This window comes from Ambystoma mexicanum, chromosome 7q, assembly GCF_040938575.1.
Source record: "Ambystoma mexicanum isolate Mex_15411 chromosome 7q, UKY_AmexF1_1, whole genome shotgun sequence".
Lineage (NCBI taxonomy): Eukaryota > Metazoa > Chordata > Amphibia > Caudata > Ambystomatidae > Ambystoma > Ambystoma mexicanum.
The window spans coordinates 22871427-22895672 of NC_090941.1; the positions used below are offsets into that span (position 1 = coordinate 22871427).

A 24246-nucleotide genomic window follows, 5' to 3' on the forward strand; every position below is an offset into this window, starting at 1 on the left:
GAGGGAGTTAAATAAGAAAAAGGAGAGGGTGCCCCAATGAGAGTGACGGAGCGCCCCTGATAGCATACCATCATTATTATCTAGGGTATCGCTGCCAAGTTCTGTGGTTAGTTGTCGTTCAACCTGTGCTGATTGCTCTATGTCTATCAACAGAGGGCCCATTTCTTCGTTATGCCCACCAGTCTGCCTAGCAACCAGCCTTATGGAGAGCTCATCTCCTTGTACCACACAGTATACTTTGATGGGAACTGGCATTGATCTGCTTAAGACATGAATGGATATTGCACAAGCGGACAATGAGGGGTGGGGGGGGTCTGAAGAGCAAATGCTGATGCTGCAGACTCCTAATGTGGATCTGACCCCTGGCACTGGCATTTAGTCTCTGTTAGGTAGATTCCTGTGCAGTTCCCTTGGGGAACACTGCAAAAAGATTAAGTCTACAGGAGTAAGCAGTAAACCCAATTGGTAGCAGTCTGCACCACCCATATTTACCTGGTAGCTGTGGCTGAGCAGTCAGACTTCTCTCAAGAAGAGTAGGGCAGTGTATCGAGTATACACAATAGGGCCAAAACACAGTAGAGCAAACAAACACTGACCAGAGCTTTGTATCAAAAGTATATACTTTTTTATTTAAAACACACTTTAGGCAATACACTAGCACTCTAAATCAAAAGCAAGTTAAAGCACAGTCAGGTAAAGTATAAACACCTCCCTTGATAACTATTAGACAAGTCAGAGTTAAAACACCACTATTTGTTAAAACAGATGTGAGCGCGTAACCTAGATGGCACTCCAATAGTTAAGTTAAAGGGAGAGAAAAAGGCAGGGCATAAAAATAAAACAGTTCCCAACACTTTTCGAAGTTCAAAGCAAGGGAGTCAAGGCAGTATACACTGTAGAGCCAAAGTTCATAGGCCAGGCCCACTTTAAATGGAGCAAAGCGAAATGTGCCCAAGATCACACAGTTTAAAATGCACTAAAGGTCTTTGCAGAATGTTCAAAAGAGGTTGGGGTGATTCAAGAAGTAAAGTTAGAAGGTCTGGGGCCAACCCAGTTGGAAAGCCAAGGATTGAAGGGTCACCTTTAGCAATCCGTGGAAAGGGAGGCCAGGCAGAACACAATACCTTAAAGAGAGAGGAAGCTCCAGCGGTGGCAGTTGTTCCTGGCAGTGGTAGCAGTTCATTGTTTTGATCAGGGGAAGAGAGGATCTTCTAGAGGAGGAAACTTGGTTCCGAGGCACTGCACAGAGATGAAACCAGCCACGGAGTTTGTAGGTTAAAAGGTGTGTTCCTTTTATTCCCAGTCAAAGTGGTGAAGCTTGGCTATCCGGCCGCAGGGGTGCTTGGCACGGGTGATTCGACCAAGGGACGTCTTTGGAAGGCGAAAGGGGCGAACTGGTTGATCCCACCAGCTCAAAGGAAGAAGACTCGTCCAACAGAAGATCTTCTCTTGTTGTTGGGAAAGTGGTGAGTTTGTTGCAGCAGAGCTCCACCGGTGGTGTCATCGTTGTAGATGGCTCAGCTTCTTCCCTCTTCGGATTCTTAGGTCCTGTGGTGACTTCTGAAGTTCCAGTCCCAAAAGCCCTGCTTTTATGCAGAAAAACCCCCATTCAACAGCATAGCGGTCACTCAAACATGCTAAGTGGTGAGCCGGGCGGCTCACCACTGGGCCAATCAGAACATAGTGCGACTTGAGTAGCTTAGGCAACACAGTCCAGGGTGCCAATTCCCCCACCGACACATCCTGTGGAACCCAGACAGAGTGACACCAGTTGGAGGTCTTCTGTTGAGAAGCCTGCCAAAAAGTGGAACAAAGGGTCCGACCTTGGTTGGAGTTCCAGAGACGTACACGAACGCCATTTTAGAAAAGAGTTCTGGCAGAAAGACCCAACCGGGGATTTAATATTAAATAAATAAACCGGCGGTGTCTTTAGCATTGCACCAAAAAGTGGTGCGTTTAAAATCAATGGGAAAATCCCATAGGAAATATTCCAGTGGAATATTTTGCGTGGTAACCACTGCCACCAGCCAGAAACTCGACAAGGGGGGACTGGACAGTGCCCCTTTGGAAACAGACCCAGGGGCAATCGAATTAACCCCTTCCAGTACTTCCACAATATGATGGTTTGTACTGGTTCTGTTCACAATTTTGGACTAGTAAAGTCAGTGGTGACTTTACATGCCCTGGGAGACAGTAGTCAGTCCCGGGGTATGGAGTCTATGTTTGGGGGTCACTATGACACCCCTGTGTTACTGCACTGAGGGTGCTGTGTAACACATACACAAAAAACAGATGATGCCCTATGCAGTAAAAGACCCCATAGTCCATAAGCACACACAAAGTCAGAGACATACCTCAAATCATGCCTAAGAGTGGGAGGAAAAGAGTCTCAGTCTTAGCAGGAGAAAAAAATAAACCCCAAAAATCCAGCAAAGCTGCTGGGGGACTCACTAGGTTTGGGAAATTAGCCTTATAAGAGAATTCTCCCTAACACTCGCCCCCCCCCAGACTAAGGGACAGGAGGATTGAATCCACTCCTGGATGAATCTCATACCTCTAGTCGGTTACAAACATCCTAGAGAGACCATCAGCATTTTGGTGGTGACACCTTGACCTGTGTTCAATGGATAAATCAAAGGTTTTCCTTTGTAAACTATATGACCTACAAACCCTTTGGGGAACATCTTCCTTGTTAAATCTATAGGGGATCTGGTTGACCAGTCCCTCAGAAGTTGGTACAACTTCTGAACCTGTGTTAGGCTTTTTCAAGGGGTCCTTATAAAGGATTACCTTAGATCTAGAGGGGCCTCCGAGGTTCCTCACCACCTCTTGTTGGGAGCAGGTTGGATCTCAGGCCTCTTGGTTGGAGGGGTTGGGGTAAGGCAATCTACCTGCTTCCCATTCCTCTTAGATCTTACCTCACCTACTTTAGGAGTTTCACTCCCAATACTAGAATTTGAGTTGGAGTCTTCAGTAGAAGGTCCAACAGTCTGAAGGTTTTTGGCCTTAGACTTTTCTTTTCTGGTTTTCCACCAGTACTGAGAATTACCAGTTCTCTTAGGCCTAGGTAGGGGTCCAGTTGGTCTATCCACATCTTCCTCAGAAGCAGGAGGAGTCAGACTCTAAAACTGGGGGAACAATGATGGAGCTTGGTTCGGGCTCCCATTTCCCTAACCTTTTAGCCTGAAATTTGCCTGGGTTAGAGGTCAACTCACTAACACCAGGGCTTGTAGTGGGGTTCCCTGTAGAGGTTCCCACAGGCTTAGAGTGGTCCCTTAAGGTGGCCTCTCTAGCCAATTTGGTTAGGTTCTGCATCTCTATACTGGGAGGCCTGTGGGTACTGGCTACTACTCCTAGAGTTTTTAGATCATTCCCCAACAGGACTCTCCCAGGCACCTCAATCTTAACACTGACAGAGATCCTCACTGTCATGTTGTTTCACTGAATGAGGGCTGGTAGAATAGGAACCACCTGGACAGGGCCTCCAGAATTTCTAGTGGGACCTTTGGGTGCCTTAGCCACATCCTCAGGTTTGAAAAAGCTTTCATCCACTACTGTTCCGCTAGCCCCAGTGTCTCTCCTGGCAGGAGCATCCTGGCCATGGACAAGAACACTGTCCATATAATATACTTTTGAGTTTGCTGGTAGGGAGTCATAGATTTCCCTATTCTGGTTGCTAACCAGACCCATAGGCTCTAAGGATACACTTGCTTGAAGACTCAAGGGTTCTTCAGCAAAGAATTCAAAGTGAGCACTAGCCACTTGTACTTCCTCCTCAGGAGTGAAGGCTAAGGAGACTGTGCTGATCCCTGTAGGTCTACCCTTACATTTGGGATCTCCTTTGACATGGTCAGTTGCCTTACAGACATAGCATATTCCAAATGCTCTCTGGAATGGTGGCTTGTTCTGACCTCCTTCTGTTTGGGGACCAGAAGGTACACTAGCGTGATGGGGTTTCCCTGGTGGGTTACCCTGGTTATTTTGTTGTTTATGGCCCTCTTTGGTATGGGAGGTATTAGAATTCTCTGGATTCACTTTTAGTGGCTGCTTTCCCTCATCCTTTTTCTGAGTGACCCCTGAATCCTTGTGAGTAGCCCTGTTGGCAACCCACAAGTCAGCAGCCTTAGCTAGCTTCCTAGGATCTATTTCCTTTGAATCAGCTAAGTGCTGTCTGAGCTCAGGAGAGCAGGCATCATAAATTGACTCCAACATAACAAGATGTCTCATTCCCTCATAAGTGTTCACTCTGTAACCCTTAATTCATCCCTCTAAGTTCTTCAAACTCTCATTCACCCAGGTAGCCCAAGGTGTGCCATCTTGCTTTTTGAGGGTCCTAAACCTCTTAAGCTACTGGGAAGGGGCCTTCCCAAATCTAGCTGTTAAAGCTAGCTTCACACATTCATATTCCGACCTATCCACCTCCCCCAACTCCATTACCACATCAGATGCAAGAGGGGGGAGCCTAGAGAACAACCAAGGAAGCAACTGATTCCCTGAGATGTCCTGGAGCCCATGATTATACTCAAACATAGCCAACTAATCGAACACTTCCAACTTAAGTTCATACATACCCACAATCTCTTTAGGCATCTGGGGTCTTTTGGAACTGGAACTCCTAGAGGATCCGGGGAGAGAAATATTTTCAATAGACCATTTCTTCATCTCTTGCTCGTGCTTGAGCTCCATTTCTCTGAGCCTTAGTTCTTGGTGCTTTTGTTCTGATTGGGCACTAATTCTTTTGAATTCTAATTCAAGTCTCATTTTTTCTAGTTTAATGAATGCAGGACTTAGTGTGGGACCTGACAAAGGACCAGTAGACATAGCTTGAGGTGCTAGAGCAAGCAGAGGGCCAGTAGGGGCAGTTACATTGGCCTCACTGTCCTCATCTGACTCTACAACAATATTATCAACACTTTGATCCATATTAACTTCATCACTGTTGTCTACATTTGCTGGGGAGGTAGGCCCATCTGAACCACTACCCAGACTTTGGTTTTCTAACAATCTTTCTATCAATTCCATTTTCTTGCCTTTTACAGGAAGATCCTTATGTCTACAAATAACACTTTAACAATCAGCAGTTTTTGCAGAAAGGGACTCCTGGCTGTAACTTTCCATAGTTGACCTGTTAGAAAATAGCTTTTACAGTGCTAAGCTTTGTGGTTAGTTGCACTAAAGTATCAGAAGCACTCTAAAATGTATACTCGATACAAATCACACTGCTGTACAACAGTGTTAGGCAGAATCCTGTGCAGTTCCTTTGGGGAACACTGCAAAAATATTAAGACTACAGGAGTAAGCAGTAAACCCAATTGGTAGCACTCTGCACCACCCAGATTTACCTGGTAGCTGTGGCTGAGCAGTCAGACTTCTCTCAAGAAGAGTAGGGCAGTATATAGAGTATACACAATAGGGCCAAAAACACAGTAGAGCAAACAAACACTGACCAGAGCTTTGTATCAAAAGTATATAATTATTTATTTAAAACACACTTTAGGCAATACACTAGCACTCTAAATCAAAAGCAAGTTAAAACACAGTCAGGTAAAGTAAAAACAAACACCTCCCTTGATAACTATTAGACAAGTCAGAGTTAAAACACCACTATTTGTTAAAACAGATGTGAGCGTGTAACCTAGATGGCACTCCAATAGTTAAGTTAAAGGGAGAGAAAAAGGCAGGGCATAAAAATAAAACAGTTCCCAACACTTTTCAAAGTTCAAAGCAAGGAAGTCAAGGCAGTATACACTGTAGAGCCAAAGTTCATAGGCCAGGCCCACTTTAAATGGAGCAAAGCGAAATGTGACCAAGATCACACAGTTTAAAATGCACTAAAAGTCTTTGCAGAATGTTCAAAAGAGGTTGGGGTGATTCAAGAAGTAAAGTTAGAAGGTCTGGGGCCAACCCAGTTGGAAAGCCAAGGATTTAAGGGTCACCTTTAGCAATGCGTGGAAAGGGAGGCCAGGCAGAACACAGTACCTTAAAGAGAGAGGGCGCTCCAGCGGTGGCAGTTGTTCCTGACAGTGGTTGCAGTTCATTGTTTCGACCAGGGGAAGAGAAGATCTCGTTGAGGAGGAAACTTGGTTTCGAGGCACTGCACAGGGATGAAACCAGCCGTGGAGTTCGTCGGTTAAAAGGTGCGTTCCTTTTATTCGCGGTCAAAGTGGTGAAGCTTGGCTATCCGGCCGCCGGGGTGCTTGACACGGGAGATTCGTCCAAGAGACGTCTTTGGAAGGCGAAAGGGGCGAACTGGTTGATCCCACCTGCTCAAAGGAAGAAGACTCGTCCAGCAGAAGATCTTCTCTTGTCATTGGGAAAGTGGTGAGTTTGTTGCAGCAGGGCTCCACCGGTGGTGTCATCGTTGCACATGGCTCAGCTTCTTCCCTCTTCGAATTCTTAGGTCCTGTGGCGACTTCTGAAGTTCCAGTCCCAAAAGCCCTTCTTTTATGCAGAAACCCCCCCATTCAACAGCCTAGCTGTCACTCAAACATGCTAAGTGGTGAGCCGGGCGGCTCACCACTGGGCCAATCAGAACAGAGTGCGACTTGAGTTGCTTAGGCAACGCAGTCCAGGGTGCCAATTCCCCCACCCACACATCCTGTGGAACCCAGACAGAGTGGCACCAGTTGGAGGGCTCCTGTGGAGAAGCCAGCCAAAAAGTGGAACAAAGGGCCCGACCTTGGTTGGAGTTACAGAGACGGACACAAACGCCATTTTGGAAAAGAGTTCTGGCAGAAAGACCCAACCGGGGATTTAATATTAAATAAATAAACCAGCGGTGTCTTTAACATTGCACCAAAAAGTGGTGTGTTTAAAATCAATGGGAAAATCCCATAGGAAATATTCTGGTGGAATATTTTGCGTGGTAACCACTGCCACCAGCCAGAAACTCGACAAGGGGGGATTGGACAGTGCCCCCTTGGAAACAGACCCAGGGGCAATCGAATTAACCCCTTCCAGTACTTCCACAATAAGATGGTTTGTGCTGGTTCTGTTCACAATTTTGGACTAGTAAAGTCAATGGTGACTTTACATGCCCTGGGAGACAGTAGTCAGTCCCAGGGTATGGAGTTATGTTTGGGGGTCACTATGACAACCCTGTGTTACTGCACTGAGGGTGCTGTGTAACACATACACAAAAAACAGATGATGCCCTATGGAGTAAAAGACCCCATAGTCCATAAGCACACAAAAAGTCCGAGACATACCTCAAATCATGCCTAAGAGTGGGAGGAAAAGAGTCTCACTCTTAGCAGGAGATAAAAACAAACCTCAAAAATCCAGCAAAGCTGCTGGGGGACTCACTAGGTTTGGGAAATTAGCCTTATTTGAGAATTCTCCCTAACAGTCTCTAGTCCTTAATGTCCTTCTTTTGCAGAATAGCAGTCTTTCTCAGGCAAATAGCATGGCTCCTGACATTTTAGGATCTGACACTAGTCCGAGATGGAGAGGGGGGGCAGCGATGTTCCTGCCCAACTCTTTTATCCAGGTACATTAGGATCAAAAGTCTGTACCTGCCTTGGCTTCAAATTTAAGACCTACCATATAATCCCCCCATATTCTATTGTACAAGTAGATAGTCATAAACCAGGAGAGAACTGCAGGGAAGGTGTTTGAAGGTCACAGGTAGGCCTAATTGAGCTCCCGGGGAAAAGGGTTGGGGTAGTGAGAGGGGGTCTTCATTCTTTCATCTCTAATGTCCCATAACTGCCATAGCAGAGCATCCACTATGAATCCCCACATTCTCTAGTTAATAGTTATACACTGAATTAGGTTTTAAAAGGGGCTGCTTGTCAAAGGTAAGGAACGCTATTTTGTGGGCAGAAATGAGGCGCAAGATTGTGAATGCTAACCTAGATTCTTCATAAATTAGACTAAGAAAGACTGACCCCATTGAAGGTGTGCTCACCTTGGGAATGCGGAACCCCTCCTGAATGGGTGGGTATACAGCTAAAATGTCATGATGCAACCAACCCTTGAGATGGTTCCCTCGCTATTTCTCTGCTGGACTGACTGATTTGACTTGGGTCCAAAAGTTAACTTTCCACGCCTGTCTCAGTCCCTCTTGGGATTTGACCTCTCCCTGCTCTTGCAGCTGTGCCATGTGCCCCTTCGTTGGATAATCCAGATTGACATGAGTCTGGGCTTCCAGCTGCAAACATAGGGTCTCACTTACAACCTTCGAATCTCCTACCGAGTCCTCCATGTGGCCCATGGATTTCTGACCTCGAGTCCTATGTGATGCTTGATAGGTCCTCTTGCTCACTCACTATAATTAGCTGGAGCATAGCTAGGCTGGAGTGAAACTAGGATATGATGATCAGCAACATATCTTGGTTGTAGGAGATATAATTATACTGCAGGAAACCTTTGCAGTCACCCCGGTTTTCAAGGTAAGGTAAACAAATGGTTGTGTTCCCATTACCCTGGCAAGGGGCATCCTAACAGGGACTACTCATCTTGGTTTCTATCAAACGTATGTGTTGCTAGACTAATCCGAACCTATCAAGCAGTTTGCCACCAAAGACATTTTATTAGAGTTGTTGGGAGTTGTAGCCAACGTTTTGGATGGCATTGAAACAGACTACCTACCAGCAGAGGTCAATCCAGTAGTGGTAGTGAATGATTTTAATGGGTGCATGAGTGGGGAGTCAAATTATCAGAGCAACATAGATCAAGAAAGAATTAGAGGGATCCCAGAAATAATATGTATAGCTCACACCATTAACCAGATTGGTTGCTGGTTCACTTAGAGCGTTTAACTTGGAGAATCGCCAAAGTTCTTCTAGTGGGTCTGACATGTCATTCCTCTCTTTGGAACTACAGTGTTGATTGTTTTACTTCCACGTCCCATTGGTACCCAGTGCCAGGTCTGACCTTTGTACCATGGACCTAGAGTGACCCAAATCCCAGTATCACATTGAACATTTCTTAAGTCAGTAAAGCCCGGTGTCAATGGGATAGCTGGGCTGGGAGTGAAAGACAGATCTTCTCTGACTATGCCCAGAATCGGACTGGGCCATAAAATGGTCTTGGGCACCAATGTAAAAGTGGTCCACAGTTGCAAATGGCAATTTATTCCTTTTGTGAAACCATTTGAATAGTACCCAAGCGGGAGTTTTTTTGATAAAATGTGATACATTTTAAACAATATTTATTCAGCAACACTGGTCAAAACTATTAGCCGCATAGTGATGTAACTCGTCAACCTGTCCCACATCGGCCAGAAAAGTGGCCCACTTTAACACAAAAAAATGGCCCACACTAGCATTTTTACGTTTTTGGTTCAGCCATGGGCCTAATGCCCTATGAGCCAGTCCAAGCCTGACTATGCCCCAAGACTATGGAACCTCCTCCCTTTTGACATCCGATTCACCCCTTCATGTCTACAGGTCATGAAGGAGCTCAAGACCCTCCTTTTCAAGGAGCGTCTCCACCCTAACACCTAGGTCCACACATCCTCCACTCTCCACCCAAACAGGGACTGGGTGATCTGCTCCCCACTGTTTGCTGACATGGTTGCTTGTAGATCCCAAATTGACAACCATCCCCCTCCTATGTTACTTCTCTGACCCTGTTCTTCCCACTGTGATTTTAAAACACTTTGATGCTTCCCAAAATTAGGTCCACACCAGGGACACCAATTAGGGGTTGCCAATGGTCGCAACTGGCTCTACCTCTGTGACCCCTGGTGGTTGCAGAGGCAGAGAGAAACCAAAAGTAATTTCTTTTTGAAGTAAGTCTGACTTAAAAAAGAAATTATTTCCATAATAGAAATAATTTCTTTTTGAAGTCAGAATTACTTCAAAAAGAACCCCCATACCCCACTGGACATGGAACACTCTGGCTCCCCTGCTCTGGCCATGACAGGCCCTTGCGTGCGTGGGACAAGGGAGAAAGAAGGTCCAGCCTGCAGTCAGAAAGGAGCTCCTCGGAGCAGCAATGAATTTTGGGAAAAGTAAGAAAGTGGGTTATTCTGTAAATGTGTGTGCGTGCGTGGATGAAAGGGTGTGTATTATATACATGTACATTATGTAATTTGTGTGAGTGAGTAGATGATGTGTGGGTGGCTGGGTGTGTGAGTGAATGATGGATGGGTGCAGTGTAAATGAGTATGTGAATGGTGTGTTTGTGTCCAATACCTATTACTTACTGGTAATCTTCATTACTCCTAGTCCTACTCGTCCTCATCCCAGTACTTGCTCATGAAGGACCTTGTCCCATACGTAAGTACGGGTAAAATATAAATGGGCGAAACCCTCTTTTTTGGGGGCTTGACTCTTGAGGGTGGCTGGTAGCGAAATTATAGGCGATAGAGTCAAAAGCTTCCCTAGCCTAATGCATAATGGGGGGGTCAAGAAACCTTGCAAAAAGAACTGTGTGATTAATAGTTCTGAAGAAAAGGGGTCACCCTGGGGTACATAGAAAACAATGAGGATTTATTTTTGACAGTCTAAACAATGTCTTATTACTGCACAGTTAGCATTCTCGTAGTGGTAACATTCTATTAATATATATTGTTCATAATCACAATACATAAAAAACGTTTTTATGTATTGTGATTATGAACAATATATATTAATAGAATGTTACCACTACGAGAATGCTAACTGTGCAGTAATAAGACACTGTTTAGACTGTCGCAAAGATACTAACCCACTACAGTGCAGAATACACATGCACGTTTCTATGTTGTTTGTATTGTGCTACGGCACAAAGAAGATGTCAAAATAAATCCTCATTGTTTTCTATGTACCCCAGGGTGACCCCTTTTCTTCAGAACTATTAATCACACAGTTCTTTTTGCAAGGTTTCTTGACCCCCCATTACGCATTAGGCTAGGGAAGCTTTTGACTGTACCCCCTATAATTTCCATACGTAAGTACTACAATGAGGTAGAGGGACATGGAGGTAATGCTGGTCCAAGAGTCTGATTTTGGAGTTGGAGTAGGAGAGTGGGAGGGAGAGGGAACGTGTTAGGAGGGTTGGGCAAGTGGGGGAAACACTATCACTTAATGGGCCCTCATGATAAAGCAAGCATGATATGTGTCAGTAGTAGCTAGACTAGCATAACAAAATAGAAAAATAACAAAAACGGCCCTACTAGACTATGTGCTATTCGGATCATGCAAGAGCAATAACAAGAAGTGCAATGGTGTGGGGAGGGGGGAAGTGCAGGTCAGAGCTCAATGCGTTAAGTCTAAGATGGGGAGGGAAGAGCGGAGGACACGCAAGTGCTTGGGAGAGATGGAAGGGGGCTTGGGCTATGCAAATGCAAAGGGGAAGCCAGGTGGACAAGGGCCAGGGGAAAGCAGGGAGTGCAGGGAATGAGGGTCCACATGCAAACCGCGAGGACGGGGCTAGATAGGGTTGAGTAGGGCTGTAGGCCCTGCCAGGCTTGTACAGGGAGAGGGAGCCAAGTAAGGCAAGTGCAGCTTTGGGGAGGGGGGGGTCAGGGAGGAAAAAACTTCTGGGTAGACTGGGCGAGGAGGGCCTGGTGTCCTGTATGACTCAGAAGGAACCAGGCATCCAGTGAAAATGAGGCAGAGAGGGACATTAGCAGGGGAGGGGGAGAGGGAAGGAAGAAGAGAAAAAGTAGGTCTTGAGAAGCTTCTCGAATTTTGGCTAGATCTGGCTCAAGCCTGAGAGGGACAGGAAGGCCATTCCAGAGGAAGGCTTCTGTGGAAGAGAGAAATCTAACCCCACTCTCTGCCTGGAAAGGGGTCTGATTTGCAGAGAGTTGGAGCTAGAAGATCGAAGGGCGCTAGCAGGAAGGTATTTAGTGAGTGAGTTAGAGGTAGTGGGGCCCAGGCCCGGGAAAGCCTTGTGGATGATGCAGAAGGTCTTGAGCTTGATCCTCTCAGCAACCGGGAGCCAGTTGACAGTTTATGGCTGAAGAGATGCGGTCCCTGGACTTGTAGCGAAGGATAAGTCATGCAGTCCTATTCTGGATTAGTTGAAGGGAGCAAAGGAATGATTTAGTCAGATTGAGGAAGATGCTGTTGCAGTGGTCCAGCCTAGAGAGGACCAGAGCTCTGGAGGCAATTAATTTCTGGGGGAAGGTGAAGTAGGGGAGAATGCGTCTGAGGACACAGCTGAAAGTGGCCCTTCTTGGCAAGGTCTGCGATGTGAGTAGAGAAGGAGAGAGAGCAGTCGAAGATGACACCAAGGTTTTTAGCCTCACAAGATGGTGGGGGGAGGGGGTCCAAGGAGGGTAGAAAGAGAGTAGAAGGGAAGGAGGGAGCAGTGGTCCCAATGAGAAGAATCTCAGTCTTACTGGCATTAAGGCAGAGATTGTTAGCAGAACACCATACCTAAATAACAGTCAGACAGTCAGGAATGAAAGAGGAAGAAGAGGAGGAAGTGGAGGGAAGCTTGAAGGAAAGCTGCATGTCGTCTGCATAACATTGGAAGTGAGGAGAGAAGTTGGATATCAAATGGGCTAGAAGGGCAAGGTAGATGTTGAAGAGTCACTGTGGGAGGATAGAGCCCTGAGGGATGCAGCAGGTGGAGGTTGTGATGAGGGAGAGAAAAGGGCCCAGTTGGACATGGGAAGGTCGGTCAGAGAGGAAGGAGGTCAACCAGTCCAGTCCCAGGTCTGTGTTGCCAATGGTATTACAGAGCCAATTTATAAGGGTGGCATGATTGACCATATCAAAGGGAGCAGAGAGATCAAGAAGGATGAGAACGGAAGGAGAGTTGGAATTGAGATTAGAGAGCAGGTTATCATAGGTATTCAGGAGTGCAGTTTCCATGCCCCTCGCTGCTCTGAAGCCAGACTGGTGGTCATGGAGGCAACCAACAGATTCAGTATGTTAGATCTGCTGGGAAATGACTAGCTTCTCCAAGAGGTTGCCCAGGAAAGCGGTAATAGAGATAGGGCGGTAGTTAGTTGGGCAGGAGGGGTCGGTAGAAGGCTTTTTGAGGAGAGGGTGCACAAGGGAGTGATTGAGGGGTTGTGGGGGAGGAGCCAGTAGCAAAGAAGTGATTGCAGAAATCAGCCAAGGCTGGAGCAAGGGATGCAATGTTGTCCTTGATAGTTCTGGAGGAGCAGGGCAGCACCTGTTTGGAGGAGACTTATATACAGAGGAGACTTGTCTAGAGATCTCATCCGGTGGTATGGGCGAGAAAGAGGAGAGTAGGAGGGAAGGGGAGAGTGGGGCCAAGGGAAGCCTGAGCGCAGGTGAGGGAGAATGGAGGGTTGATGAGGAGAGTGAGGACAGGATGTGTGTGATAAGTATAGAAAATACAAGGAGTCAGAAGCTACCCTTGTTCAAAGGTGTATTTGGGGTAGGTCCAGGTTGCAGCAGGCGAGTTTTAACAAATGCTAGCCAGAAAGTCACAAAACAGGAGAAATTGAATACAAATAACTTTAACTTTAATTCATATACTGACAAAACTTCTAAAAGGTGCAGGCCTATAACATAACAAGAGACCTTAAAAACTTAAAAAACAAATGAGCCCATAGGGCTGGAGCAAGAATACATTTTAGCTGTACATTATAGTGAAGGTTAGTAACAAAAGTATTTGTGCAAATTCATGTACTACTTTTTAATAGTAGTACGCCATTATTGTCGAAACATTAGCTGATCAGTGTTTCTGGTTCGGAATACTATTGACCCTCCGGAATTGCTGTGTTGTACCAAAGTGGCTGAAGGGACCAAACTGTCATCAGGACGAGCTTGGTAGGAGAACAGGTAGTGTGAAATACCTATAGAAATAGATGACATGATGTGTCAGGGGAAAATTACGAAAAGGAGTGAAGTATATTGAAAGAGGGGGGCTGAAGGTCGAGGACCTACCTTGATACTGTCATCTTATGAACTCAAATGAATGGACGTCAGCCGCTTATGGTTCTGGCGAAGTTAATTGGATCCTATTGAATAGTGGATCTAGGAAGAAGGGAAACAACAGTTACCTTACTGTTTAATATGTGTACATATTATAGCAGTAGATTTATTAATATAGGGAGCACATACCTAGAACATTACTGTTAGACCAAGCAAACGAAGGCTAAACTGAAGCTGTCACAATGGAATTATTCATTGGGTTGTGGATGTCAAGTAGGATTGCTTACAAACAAAAAGAATAAAGAGTGCATCTATTAATGATGTACACTGCTGTATCTAAAAATTGTGATAATATCTTAGATAGTAGTGGTGGTGATTATATCAATCAAACAAGTTTATTCTGATGTATAAAAAATCCATTAAACGACAAAAATACACATTAATACACATATCCGAATTACAATTTCATAAAAAGATAAAAATCAGTGGACATTTCAAAAGACAACATACAAGTAAAATTAGCTATCAAATTATTTCCTATACAGTGGCTACATTAAAAGTTAAATAGGATCATGCAGAAAGCAATACTCAAACATGTGTCCCATTACCGATAATATTATACTTCATAACACTAGCTTTCACCACCTTGCAGTTTCAGTAAACTATTTCTGAAGTACATCGCTCTTTTCAAGAACGTCAAAAGAGCCCAAGCTGTAAAAACTGTTTTGGCGCTCAAAAGAAACACAAGTGCAGCCCTGTGTGAACGAATCGCTGTCTTCTTGAGGGCAGGAATCAAGGTCAATTCGCGTATACCAACATACCTCATACAGAAGAACAGCAAATGAGGAAGGTCCTCTCGAAAATGGCCACAAACCGGGCAACCCGCTGAATCGGGAAAACGCTTCCACTTGTGTTTCCTTGCAACCGAAGGCAATCAAACCGTGCCCTCATAATCAGCCACCTATCCTTTTTAAACGGGCTCCATATCAGATATGGTTGTATTCCAGTAAGCCTGCACATGCTGGTGTGAAATTGGCCAGATTTGTGGGCATACTCTGACAAGATTCTTTTTCTTACTGCAATATCTCCCAGTGTTGCTTTGCATACTGCCCCCTCGCTCTTAGTTATAAGTGAGGCAGGCGGAAAGAGGACACCTAAATTAACTTCACCCAAAGTTGAAGAGACATAAGCAAGCCAGGGGATTTTTTTCCAACCAACTTTACCCAGCACAGTGCGTATAATAAAATGACAAAGAGAAGCATGCTTATTGGCCCACAACCGAACCCAGAGTAAAAGAGGGGCCAGCACCCACTGGTCCTCCCAAAACTCCACACCCAGTTCTCTGTGGATGGCTATTCAGAGACACTGGTCGGGAGCCCTAGCAGGTTTTTGAAGAATTTGCTCTCTTTACTCTGGATTTCCACCACATTCTGGAAGCCCCAAATGGCTGCGCCATACATAGTGGATGCCACAGTTTGAGTGCCATAGATCTTTAGATTCACATCCAAAGGCTGGCCCCTACACTTTGACATACATCTAAAGATTCCGCCTATCTGTTGGCTCATCTTAACAGATTGTTTGGCCACATGGTCCCTGCCATTTAAGGCCTCTGAGTTAGTAGTGGTGGTGATTATATCTTGGAGAGGCGATTAGAGGTGCCAATAGGTATGGTTGTTGTCATATGGTGTGCGTTGTGAAAAAAGTATTAACATTAATTGACTTCTATTAGAGTATCATATTGAATTAATGGAAAATAACTGTGTCCTATCGTAGGCAGCTTTAGAAATAACGAAAAAAGGGCTGTTGCCAAATGACGTGAGACATAGGGGAGTGCCGCGGTATTAAATCATAGGTGCTAGTGTCCATATAATTGCATGCTATTACACAAACAGAAAAAACGTGCCTAAGTAGGTGTTAGATGGCACTATGGGACCTATGTAGAAGGACAGCACACACAAAATTGTGGATCAATTGGACACACCGCATTGGTAGATGTTGAAGCGCCACTGTGAGAGGATAGAGCCCTGCGTTGGTGTAACGTGTGTATTGTCGCACAGAGAGCCATTGCCATTATAATGCCTACGCAGTCTATAGAGTCTACGGAGTATTTAGGCAGCTTACCTAGGCTCTGGGGCTGGTGATGCCGTCGCTCACTGACAGGCAGCGCAGAAGTTATTCGATGAACATCTTTTTACCAACCAGGGAATGGCGAGCTGTAGCTCAATCCATTGTCGGGTAGTGGAAAAACTGCGCACATGCGCATTAGGATATTTGCGTTGATACAATTGAATGAGTCTTTATTGTTATTCATTCATTGATATCTGACAGGGTGAATACAGTCCGTGAATGTATGATGTTTAAAACATGTGATGAATAGTTCTTTCATCATGAAAAGGTATAAAATAATTATAACATTCACGATCAGAGATCTCATGTCAAACAGAAGAGGATTCTGTACAGTTTAGAACCATGTGGTACTTTGCAGAATAAAAGTATTGTACCTATATATTTTTCTGTTACAAAGATGGGGCAAACAGGAAGCCAAAATTGGCATAATGGTAACCATACGTGATTAATTTGCATGATACCATTTTGTTAAGATCAAAAACATTATACACAAGCATTTTTATCAAGCAGTATGTTTATCCCGGGGTGACACTGCATGACTAATAAAACAGTCAAATCAAACAAAGCACAGGGGACTACTTTTTTGTGTCACTGGTCACAAAACATTATTCTATCTTTGCTTCCAGTACTTGATGGTGTTGTATAGTATGGTCTTTCATAGAACTGTGACAGACAGAAGTCCAATATTGGCATAATGAGAACCATGCATTATTAATTGACATGTTGTTATTTTGTTCGCGACAGAGATTATATACAAAACATTTTGATCCATTTTTTGTCGATGTTACAGAGGTGATACTTCATGTCTGATTTCGGTAGTCAATTTAACAAACACAGAGGACCATTTTTTAAATCACTGATTAAACAAAAGGGGGTTATTTAATTTTTACTTACAATATGTTAACATCTGTTTCAGTAAGGAGAATTTTGTTATACGATTAAGGTGTGAGTATGGTTCAGTAAAATGCCATTACTAGGTAAAATGGTCTATTAACTGCAGTGGTTATAAGGACCGCACCGTTCAGTTTATTTGAAGAAAAGGTTCTACTCTATAGAAAAGTTTAAGCCTTGTTTTACTGAATTTAGATGGAAAATCCACTGCTGTTCTAGTCTCTGAAGAGTTAAGTCTCTGTTTCCTCCTCTGAATGGATTCTTTGCTGTTTGAAGGACAAACCAAAATATGTCGTTATGACTATGGTTTTTTTGTTGGAAATGTGCCACCATGGGTTTGTCTGGTATTGCATTTTTAACACAAGACCTATGTTTGCAAATCCGCTGTCTTATTTCTTGTTTGCTTTTTCCAATATATAGTAGTTTACATGGGCACTGGATTGCATAGACTGACCATTTGCTTGTACAGTGTGTAAAAGTGTTTAATGTCAATGTTTAGCCTTTAAGGTCAACGGTTTTTAGGTTCTTGGTGACACAACACACAAAACAAGCTCCGCATTTGTGGTGGCCAGTAACTAGCGGTAGATTCCATATTGTAGGTTGCAGATTTGGTGGTGGACTTGGTTTAATGTAGGTGTTGACCAACAAGTCTCTCAGGTTCCTGCTGCATTTAAACGCGAAACAAGGTTTCGGTGGTTGAAAGGATTCTGTTTGTAGAGTGTCCCAGTGGCGAAGAATGGTTTTCTTGATTGAATTGCTTAACGGAGTGTAAGTGGTTACACAGGTGATCTTCTCTTTGCAATTCTCGCGTGGTGTTGGAGTGAGACAGGATTCTCTACTGTTTTTAGCCTTTTTTTGTGCTCTGTGGATAACATGTGCGGGGTAGCCTCTTGCCTTTAGCCTAGATGAAAGGTCTTGGCTGGTACATTCGTAGTCTTCTCGGGTGGTACAGTTCCGTTTTAGGCGGAGAAATTGCCCAAAGGGTAGGTTCTCTTTTAAACCTGCTGGTTGAAAGCTGTGAAATTCTAATAGTGTATTCTTAGAAGTTGGTTTTCTATACAGCGTGGTGGATAAGGTATTGTCAGTTGTTTGGTATATGGTTAGGTCAAGACACGGTATAGATGTCCTATCATGTTGCATGGTGAATTTGATGCACACATCTTAGGTGTTCAGCCAGGTGAGACATTCAAAAAGCTGTGCTTTGTTCCCTTTCCATATCATTAGGACATCATCGATATAGCGAAACCAACAACCGATTTGGATCTTGTACGGGTTGGTATTGTCATAGATGGAATTTGTTTTAAAAAAGTCCATGAAAAGATTGGCTATATCGGGAGCAAAATTGGCACCCATGCTCGTCCCGTAGCACTGTTGATAGAAGGTTGTTTCAAATATGAAGTAGTTTTCTGTGTGGGTAATTTGGATGCATTCGAGTAGAAAGGCTGTTGGTGGTTCCAGGATGGTTCTTTTATCAAGGTACGATGAGAGAACTTCAATGCATTCGCGTTGGGGGATGCTTGTGTATAATGATTCTACGTCAAGAGTGACTAGAAAATCATTTTGATCTATCGTGATTGTGTTTAATTTCTTGATGGTGGATGTGGTATCTTGGACGTAGGAGCGCATCTGGCTGATGAAAGGTCAGAAGAAGTGATCGATGTAAATGGACAAAGGTTCAAGAATAGATCCAATACCTGCCACTATCAGTCTACCGGGTGGATTTTGAGTGTTTTTGTGGATTTTCAGTAAAAGGCTGGCAAAACTGGGGTGCAGTTGATAAGGAACAGTTTCTCATCATCATCATTCCACCCTTCCTGCCACACATGGCATATTAAGCTTTCTATCTCCAAAAGTAGTCTTGTTGTTGAATTGATAGGGATCTGTCTGTAGAATTTGGTGTCAGAAAGCTGTCTTTGAATCTCTGCGTCATAAAGAGTCTTGCTCCATAACACAATGCCTCTGCCTTTATCAGTTGGTTTTATAAGAAAAGCGTGGTTGTTTTCTAAGGACTTGAGAGCGATGCGTTCGCTTTTGCTCAGATTGTCAGGGTATCTGATATGTTTGGCGAAGAGCTGACTGGTTTCCATTAGGATACGATTTTCGTATGTTAGAATTTCAGGGCAGACCATATGTGACAAGGTGTAAATGTTGAAACTGGCTTTAGGCCTGAAGATTTAGGGGGTCTTTTTCTGGACTGTATTTGTAGAAATATTTCAGCCTGATGGTGCACATTCCTTTTCGAAGTTCGACTTCCGTGTTGAATCTATCCACTGGTGTTGTGGGAATGAAGCTGAGACCTTTACTCAAGATGTTGATTTCGTCAATTGATAGGTTGTAGTTGCTCAGGTTGAAAATTGGTATTACCAAGTTGGTTTCACTGGTAGCATCTATTGGCGTGTTCTCATCAGGTGTTGTCGTTGTTGTCTTGGTCTGCCTCGTTGGCCTCGCACTTGAAAAAATTGTTGCTGGGGGGCTTGATTAGAAGTAGACGATGCAGAGTTTGTGGAATCGGAGTCACTGCTGTTTGAGCTATTAGAAAAAGTAAGAAACTTTTTTTGAGGGCAATGTGGGTTCTGTCTGTTCTATTGTACGTTTTGATTGGCTTGATTGTAGAAGCCCGGGACGAGATATGGGTACGTTTTCCCTTCTTTATAGTTTTTCACATCATTTTGGAATTTCTACCGTTTTTTGTCTATGTTGAATGTGTGGAACTTTTTTATCTCTTCTTCGATTTTTTTCCAGGTGTGTCTTAATGTCCGGGATTACATTTTCATTCTTGATCTTATCTTCCAGAACTTGAAGTTCTTCTTTTTGAGTTTTAGTTTCTTCCTCTGCTGTTTCGATGACAAGAATGACCCAGTAGCGAGAGCACTTGTTCCCTACTCTGCTAAATTTTGTCATGAATCTGGGGTTTTCTAAAAAAAAATGTGGAATGTTTTTGACCTGTAGGCCTTCCGGGATTACACTGGCCTTGAGATATTCTAGCATTAAATGTCTGTGTGATTCAGTTCTCACAAGTTTTTTCTTCTTTGCAAACACAATGTCGAGATCATTTGAAGCCGGATTTCAGGTTGGCGTTACTGTTGGTGTTTTATTACCCAACAGGGATGGCGTATCTAATAATTTTTTGTAAAGGTCGTCAGAAAAACTGACGACATTCACATTCTCCATTAATTTGGAAGATTTAATTATGTTCAACAACCGTAGGGTTGTCCTATAAGCAAGGGATAGGGGGGGAGGGTCAAGGGGGACCCTCTTTTTTGTTCAAGGGGGGCCTGACTCGAGATGGTGAGTTACATATAGAAAATACAAGGAGTCAGAAGCTACCCCTGTTCAAAGGCATATTTGGGGTAGGCTCACTATTCTTAAAGAGGCACAGCTCCACCCTACTGATGAGGTCCAACCAGACTGAAAAACGTGTCTGGGGTTGCTGTTGATACTCTTGTTCAGAGGAGAATTACCTAGCATTTCGGTGCTGGACTGCGCCGGGGCAGGACAAAGACTAATATGTTTGGGATATTTCTTCTCTGTGAAAGATAGTGAGATAAATACTTTGGGTAAGTCTTTCATAACCAGGACTAATGTCTGTCAGAGGGACACCCAGAACCCCCCTTGTTAATTTGCATATTTATGGCAGTGCCTCTGCCTATTTTGTTTTGTGTTTTTAGTTTATGAATAACTTCATACTTCAGAACTCTTAGTTCATTATAAATGGCAATGAATTTCTTCAGACACAACATTCTAAAACAAACATTACAGACATCAATTAATTCAATAAAATATAATACCATAATCTAGGGCCCTTCCTTTCTAACCCCCAAGATTGCATGTTCCACCTGTCTGACAAATTACTTCCTTCCCTACTTCATTATGGTGGACTAATTGAGAAAAAACATTTGCTCCCACATGCCTTCACTGTTTAAATCTTCTAATCTCCTTAGGAAACTTTCCCAACCACATTTTACTTGGCCATAGTGTTGCACTACGGTCAATGAGCCAATATATTAGCTTTTCTGCCTCGCCCGGTGTTAGGCAGAATCATATGCCGTAGCCTGTGGGAACACTGCACACAATTAAGACTCTCAAGTGCAAGTACAATTTCACCTTTGGTACAAGCCTGTACTACACAGTAAAGTGGTAGGGATGGCTGAGCAGCCAGAATTATCTCAAGAGTAAAGTGAGCAGTAGAACAAGTGACACAAAAGACCAACAAATACAGTGATTGAAACAAAGACTTACTCAAGGTTTCTTTGTAAAAGAATATTCATTTATTTACACAATCATTTAGTAAACATTACACTAGCAAGAGCAGCTCAATATCATACACTAATAAACCACAAATCCACAATTAATACGTTACTGAACAAGTTCAGCTCCCCTGAAGTGGGAGCAAAATGGCACTTCAGATAGTTTAAAGAGGAGTAAAAAGACAAGGTTACAAGAATCAGTAGCCCACCCAAATACTTCATAGGCAGGGCAAAGGGTTTCAGTAAACTACAACCAGCAATTCAGTTCATAGGCCTGGGCCAAAGTCAATGGTTCAGAGTCTTTGTATGGAATGAATAGTTCTGGTAATCAACGGTTAAGTCCTTGCCACGGATCTTTGAAGAATTTGGTCAGGCGAAAAGTTAGACGAATGTTTAGGGAAGGACAAGCTTTCGAAGTTGGGAAAGTTTAACAAACTTTCACCGTGGCCGGAAAGATTTCCGGACCGCGTTTCCACAGTACCTTAGATTTGAAGAAAAGCTGTAGCTGAGGCAGTTCGAGCAGATCTCGCTGTTCCTGGGCTTCAGTCGTGGGGACAAGAAGGAGGACGTCGGGAGGTTTCTGCACTGCCCAGGGATGAGACCACAAGCTTGGAAAAAAGGTTGGTTTAAGGTGTGAGTGCCTTAAAGACCACAAACTGGTATCCTTCCCACTGGCTATCTGGTTTTCCACAGCACTCTGCAGAAGATTCGACCAGGAGGGGACGGTTTCCAGGTGGCTTACGAGTTGGTTGTTCCCACCAAACTCAAGGGGAGAAGTCAACCTTAAAGGGCTTCTCTGTCAATGGTGTTTCAGGCAATTCGGAACTGCAGCAGGGCTTCACTGGTCACCCAGGAGTTGCAGCAGTCGTCTTCCTTCAGCTAGTCTTTGGTTCTTTCGTTCCAGTGGTCGACTCTGCTTTCCAAGTCACAGAGACCTGCTTTTAAACAGTTTTCCACCATTCATTCCAGCCTGGCTGTCACTCACACAGCAGGGTGGCTGTCCTTGCCAGTGTTCGCGGTCGGGAAGAATCATGGTAGTTTGTCTAAAACCACTGCCACCAGCCATTTCAAGTGGGAAAGGGGAACATTTGACTGTTACATGAGTGTTTAGACTCAGGGGAAGCCAGGCAACCCCTCCAGCACTCTATAGTAAGATAGTGTGTGCTGGATCTGTACATTTAAAAAGACTAGTAAAGTCAATTTAACTTTACATGCTCTGGGAGACTGTAGTCAGTCCCAGAGAAGGGATTCAAACCTTGGGGAGTCTGAAAGACACCCCTGTGCCATTGCAATGAGGTGTGCTGTGTGACACACAGAAAAAGATGATGCCTATGAAGTTGATTTAAAACTCCATATCCAAAGAACACAAAAGTAAAACACATTGAAAATGAAAAGTTCAAAGTCCCAAAATATAGCAAAAGAGCTGGCGGCTCGAAGGTAGAGGGAATTTAGCACTTGGGTGAGAAATCTCCCTAACACCTGGCTTTTTACAGAGCCGACAATTTCTTTCTTGCCAATTTCTTTCTTGCTCATATGCGACCCCACCCTTTGTAGGGAGCCTAGTAAGTTGAGACAAAAGCACATAGACATGTAATTATATTTTGGCCTTGGAAATCTCGTCACAGAGACCTGTGTATTGTTATATTTCCACAGGTGTGTGGTTAGCTCCCATTATAGTTTATACAATGACATTTTCTGTATAGCTTTCACCATTTTACAATTTGTATTTTGTTGTACATCTTCACCAGGCTTTCCATTAATGTAAGTTTGTGTGAGTCCATTTAAGCAACAATCAGGTTACAGCATTCCCCAGAATCGCTCAATGCTTTGTCATAATTATTGCTTAAAGATATATTTAAATCTTCAAATGGCAAACCCGATGGTGGAAGCAATATTGCCTAGGGCCTATATTGTACTATTGTGTCTAACCCAATCATATCATGACCCCTTCCATTGCATATGAAGGCAGCGCCCTTGTCAGAAATGTGGTTGGTATCAAAAATATTTTTGTCTGCTTCGGTATGTATTTGGTATTTTAACATGTTTACAAACTTTTCTTTGTGCCTGCAAGCCACTTCTGGTAATGTCACCAGGGTTGAAGAGGAACTGATACCATCCAGGTGAAAGGTCAAGCGACATCACTTCCTGTAATGTCATTAAGGCTGTGATGTCACTTGCGCTACCCAAGGAATTTTGGTGAATCGACGTTCCTGGTACACACACAATAAAAATACCCTAATACTAATAATAAAAGGGAATGTGATAGGGTGGCGGGTAATGGGGGCTCTATGCAGTTGATTAGCATTTAACTTGGAGGCTATATTTTTGCAAAGTAATTAATATCATCCTCCGCAAGAGGGGGGGGTGTTGAGAAAGGAAGTATGGGTTAGCAATATTTTGATTTGGCCAGTATTCATTTGGTGAGAGTCACAAGGGATGACATACGTTTATACTTTTGCTCTCCTTACGACTAAGAATTTCCAGGAGGGGTGACGGGTGACGGGTCCAGGACAGGCTGGGGATGCACAGTGGGGCATAGAGTGACTTGTCTATGAGTGGTCTCAAATGAAAAGTATGCACGGCTCGAAGGATTCATCGTTCCAGGATGTCTCCCCTCTTAGTTTGTAACCTGTTAAGTATAGCCCTCCTCCTCGAAATAAGATCTGCATTATTTGGATGTCACTTGAAGTTTCTTATAACGTTTTGATCATGCGCACAACACTTAAAAAATAATGAAAACAATAATAATCTTTGTATTCCACTTTACAAACAGGGATAACAATTAGATGTACATTGCTGTCAAATCATGTATAATATTGGGGTTGTAATGAAAGACTGCTTTTCTTGAAAGGTACACTGTAAGCAGCATGCAATGGCATTTCCTATTTTCCTTATAATAAACAATTCATGTTTTTCAGGTTTTTTATTTGAAAGAGAAAATGGCAAATTTCAAAGGACATGCCCTGCCTGGAAGTTTTTTTCTTCTTTTTGGACTTTGGTGGTCTGTGAAGTACCCACTGAAATATATATGCAGAAGGAACAAGAAAGCTTGCTATCTTGGGACAAAAGCAGGCAGTCAGCGACTGGAACTTATCGAGGGGATAACCAAAGCAACGTGTGCGCTGATTGGTATGTGGCTTTTCCTATCATACAGAGACATTGCAACATGCCATTGTAGAAACTATTAAGGA

General features: G+C 43.7%; 1 protein-coding gene across 1 annotated transcript in view; it reads left to right on the forward strand.

Moving 5' to 3' along the window:
- The window catches only part of TMEM45A (transmembrane protein 45A), a 468453-nt gene that overhangs the window by 223037 nt on the left and 221170 nt on the right, over positions 1-24246 (forward strand). The window contains exon 3 of the mRNA XM_069639307.1: positions 23974-24184. Coding sequence (XP_069495408.1) covers positions 23995-24184 — 190 coding nt within the window. The 5' untranslated portion in view covers positions 23974-23994. The remainder of the gene's footprint in view (positions 1-23973; positions 24185-24246) is intronic.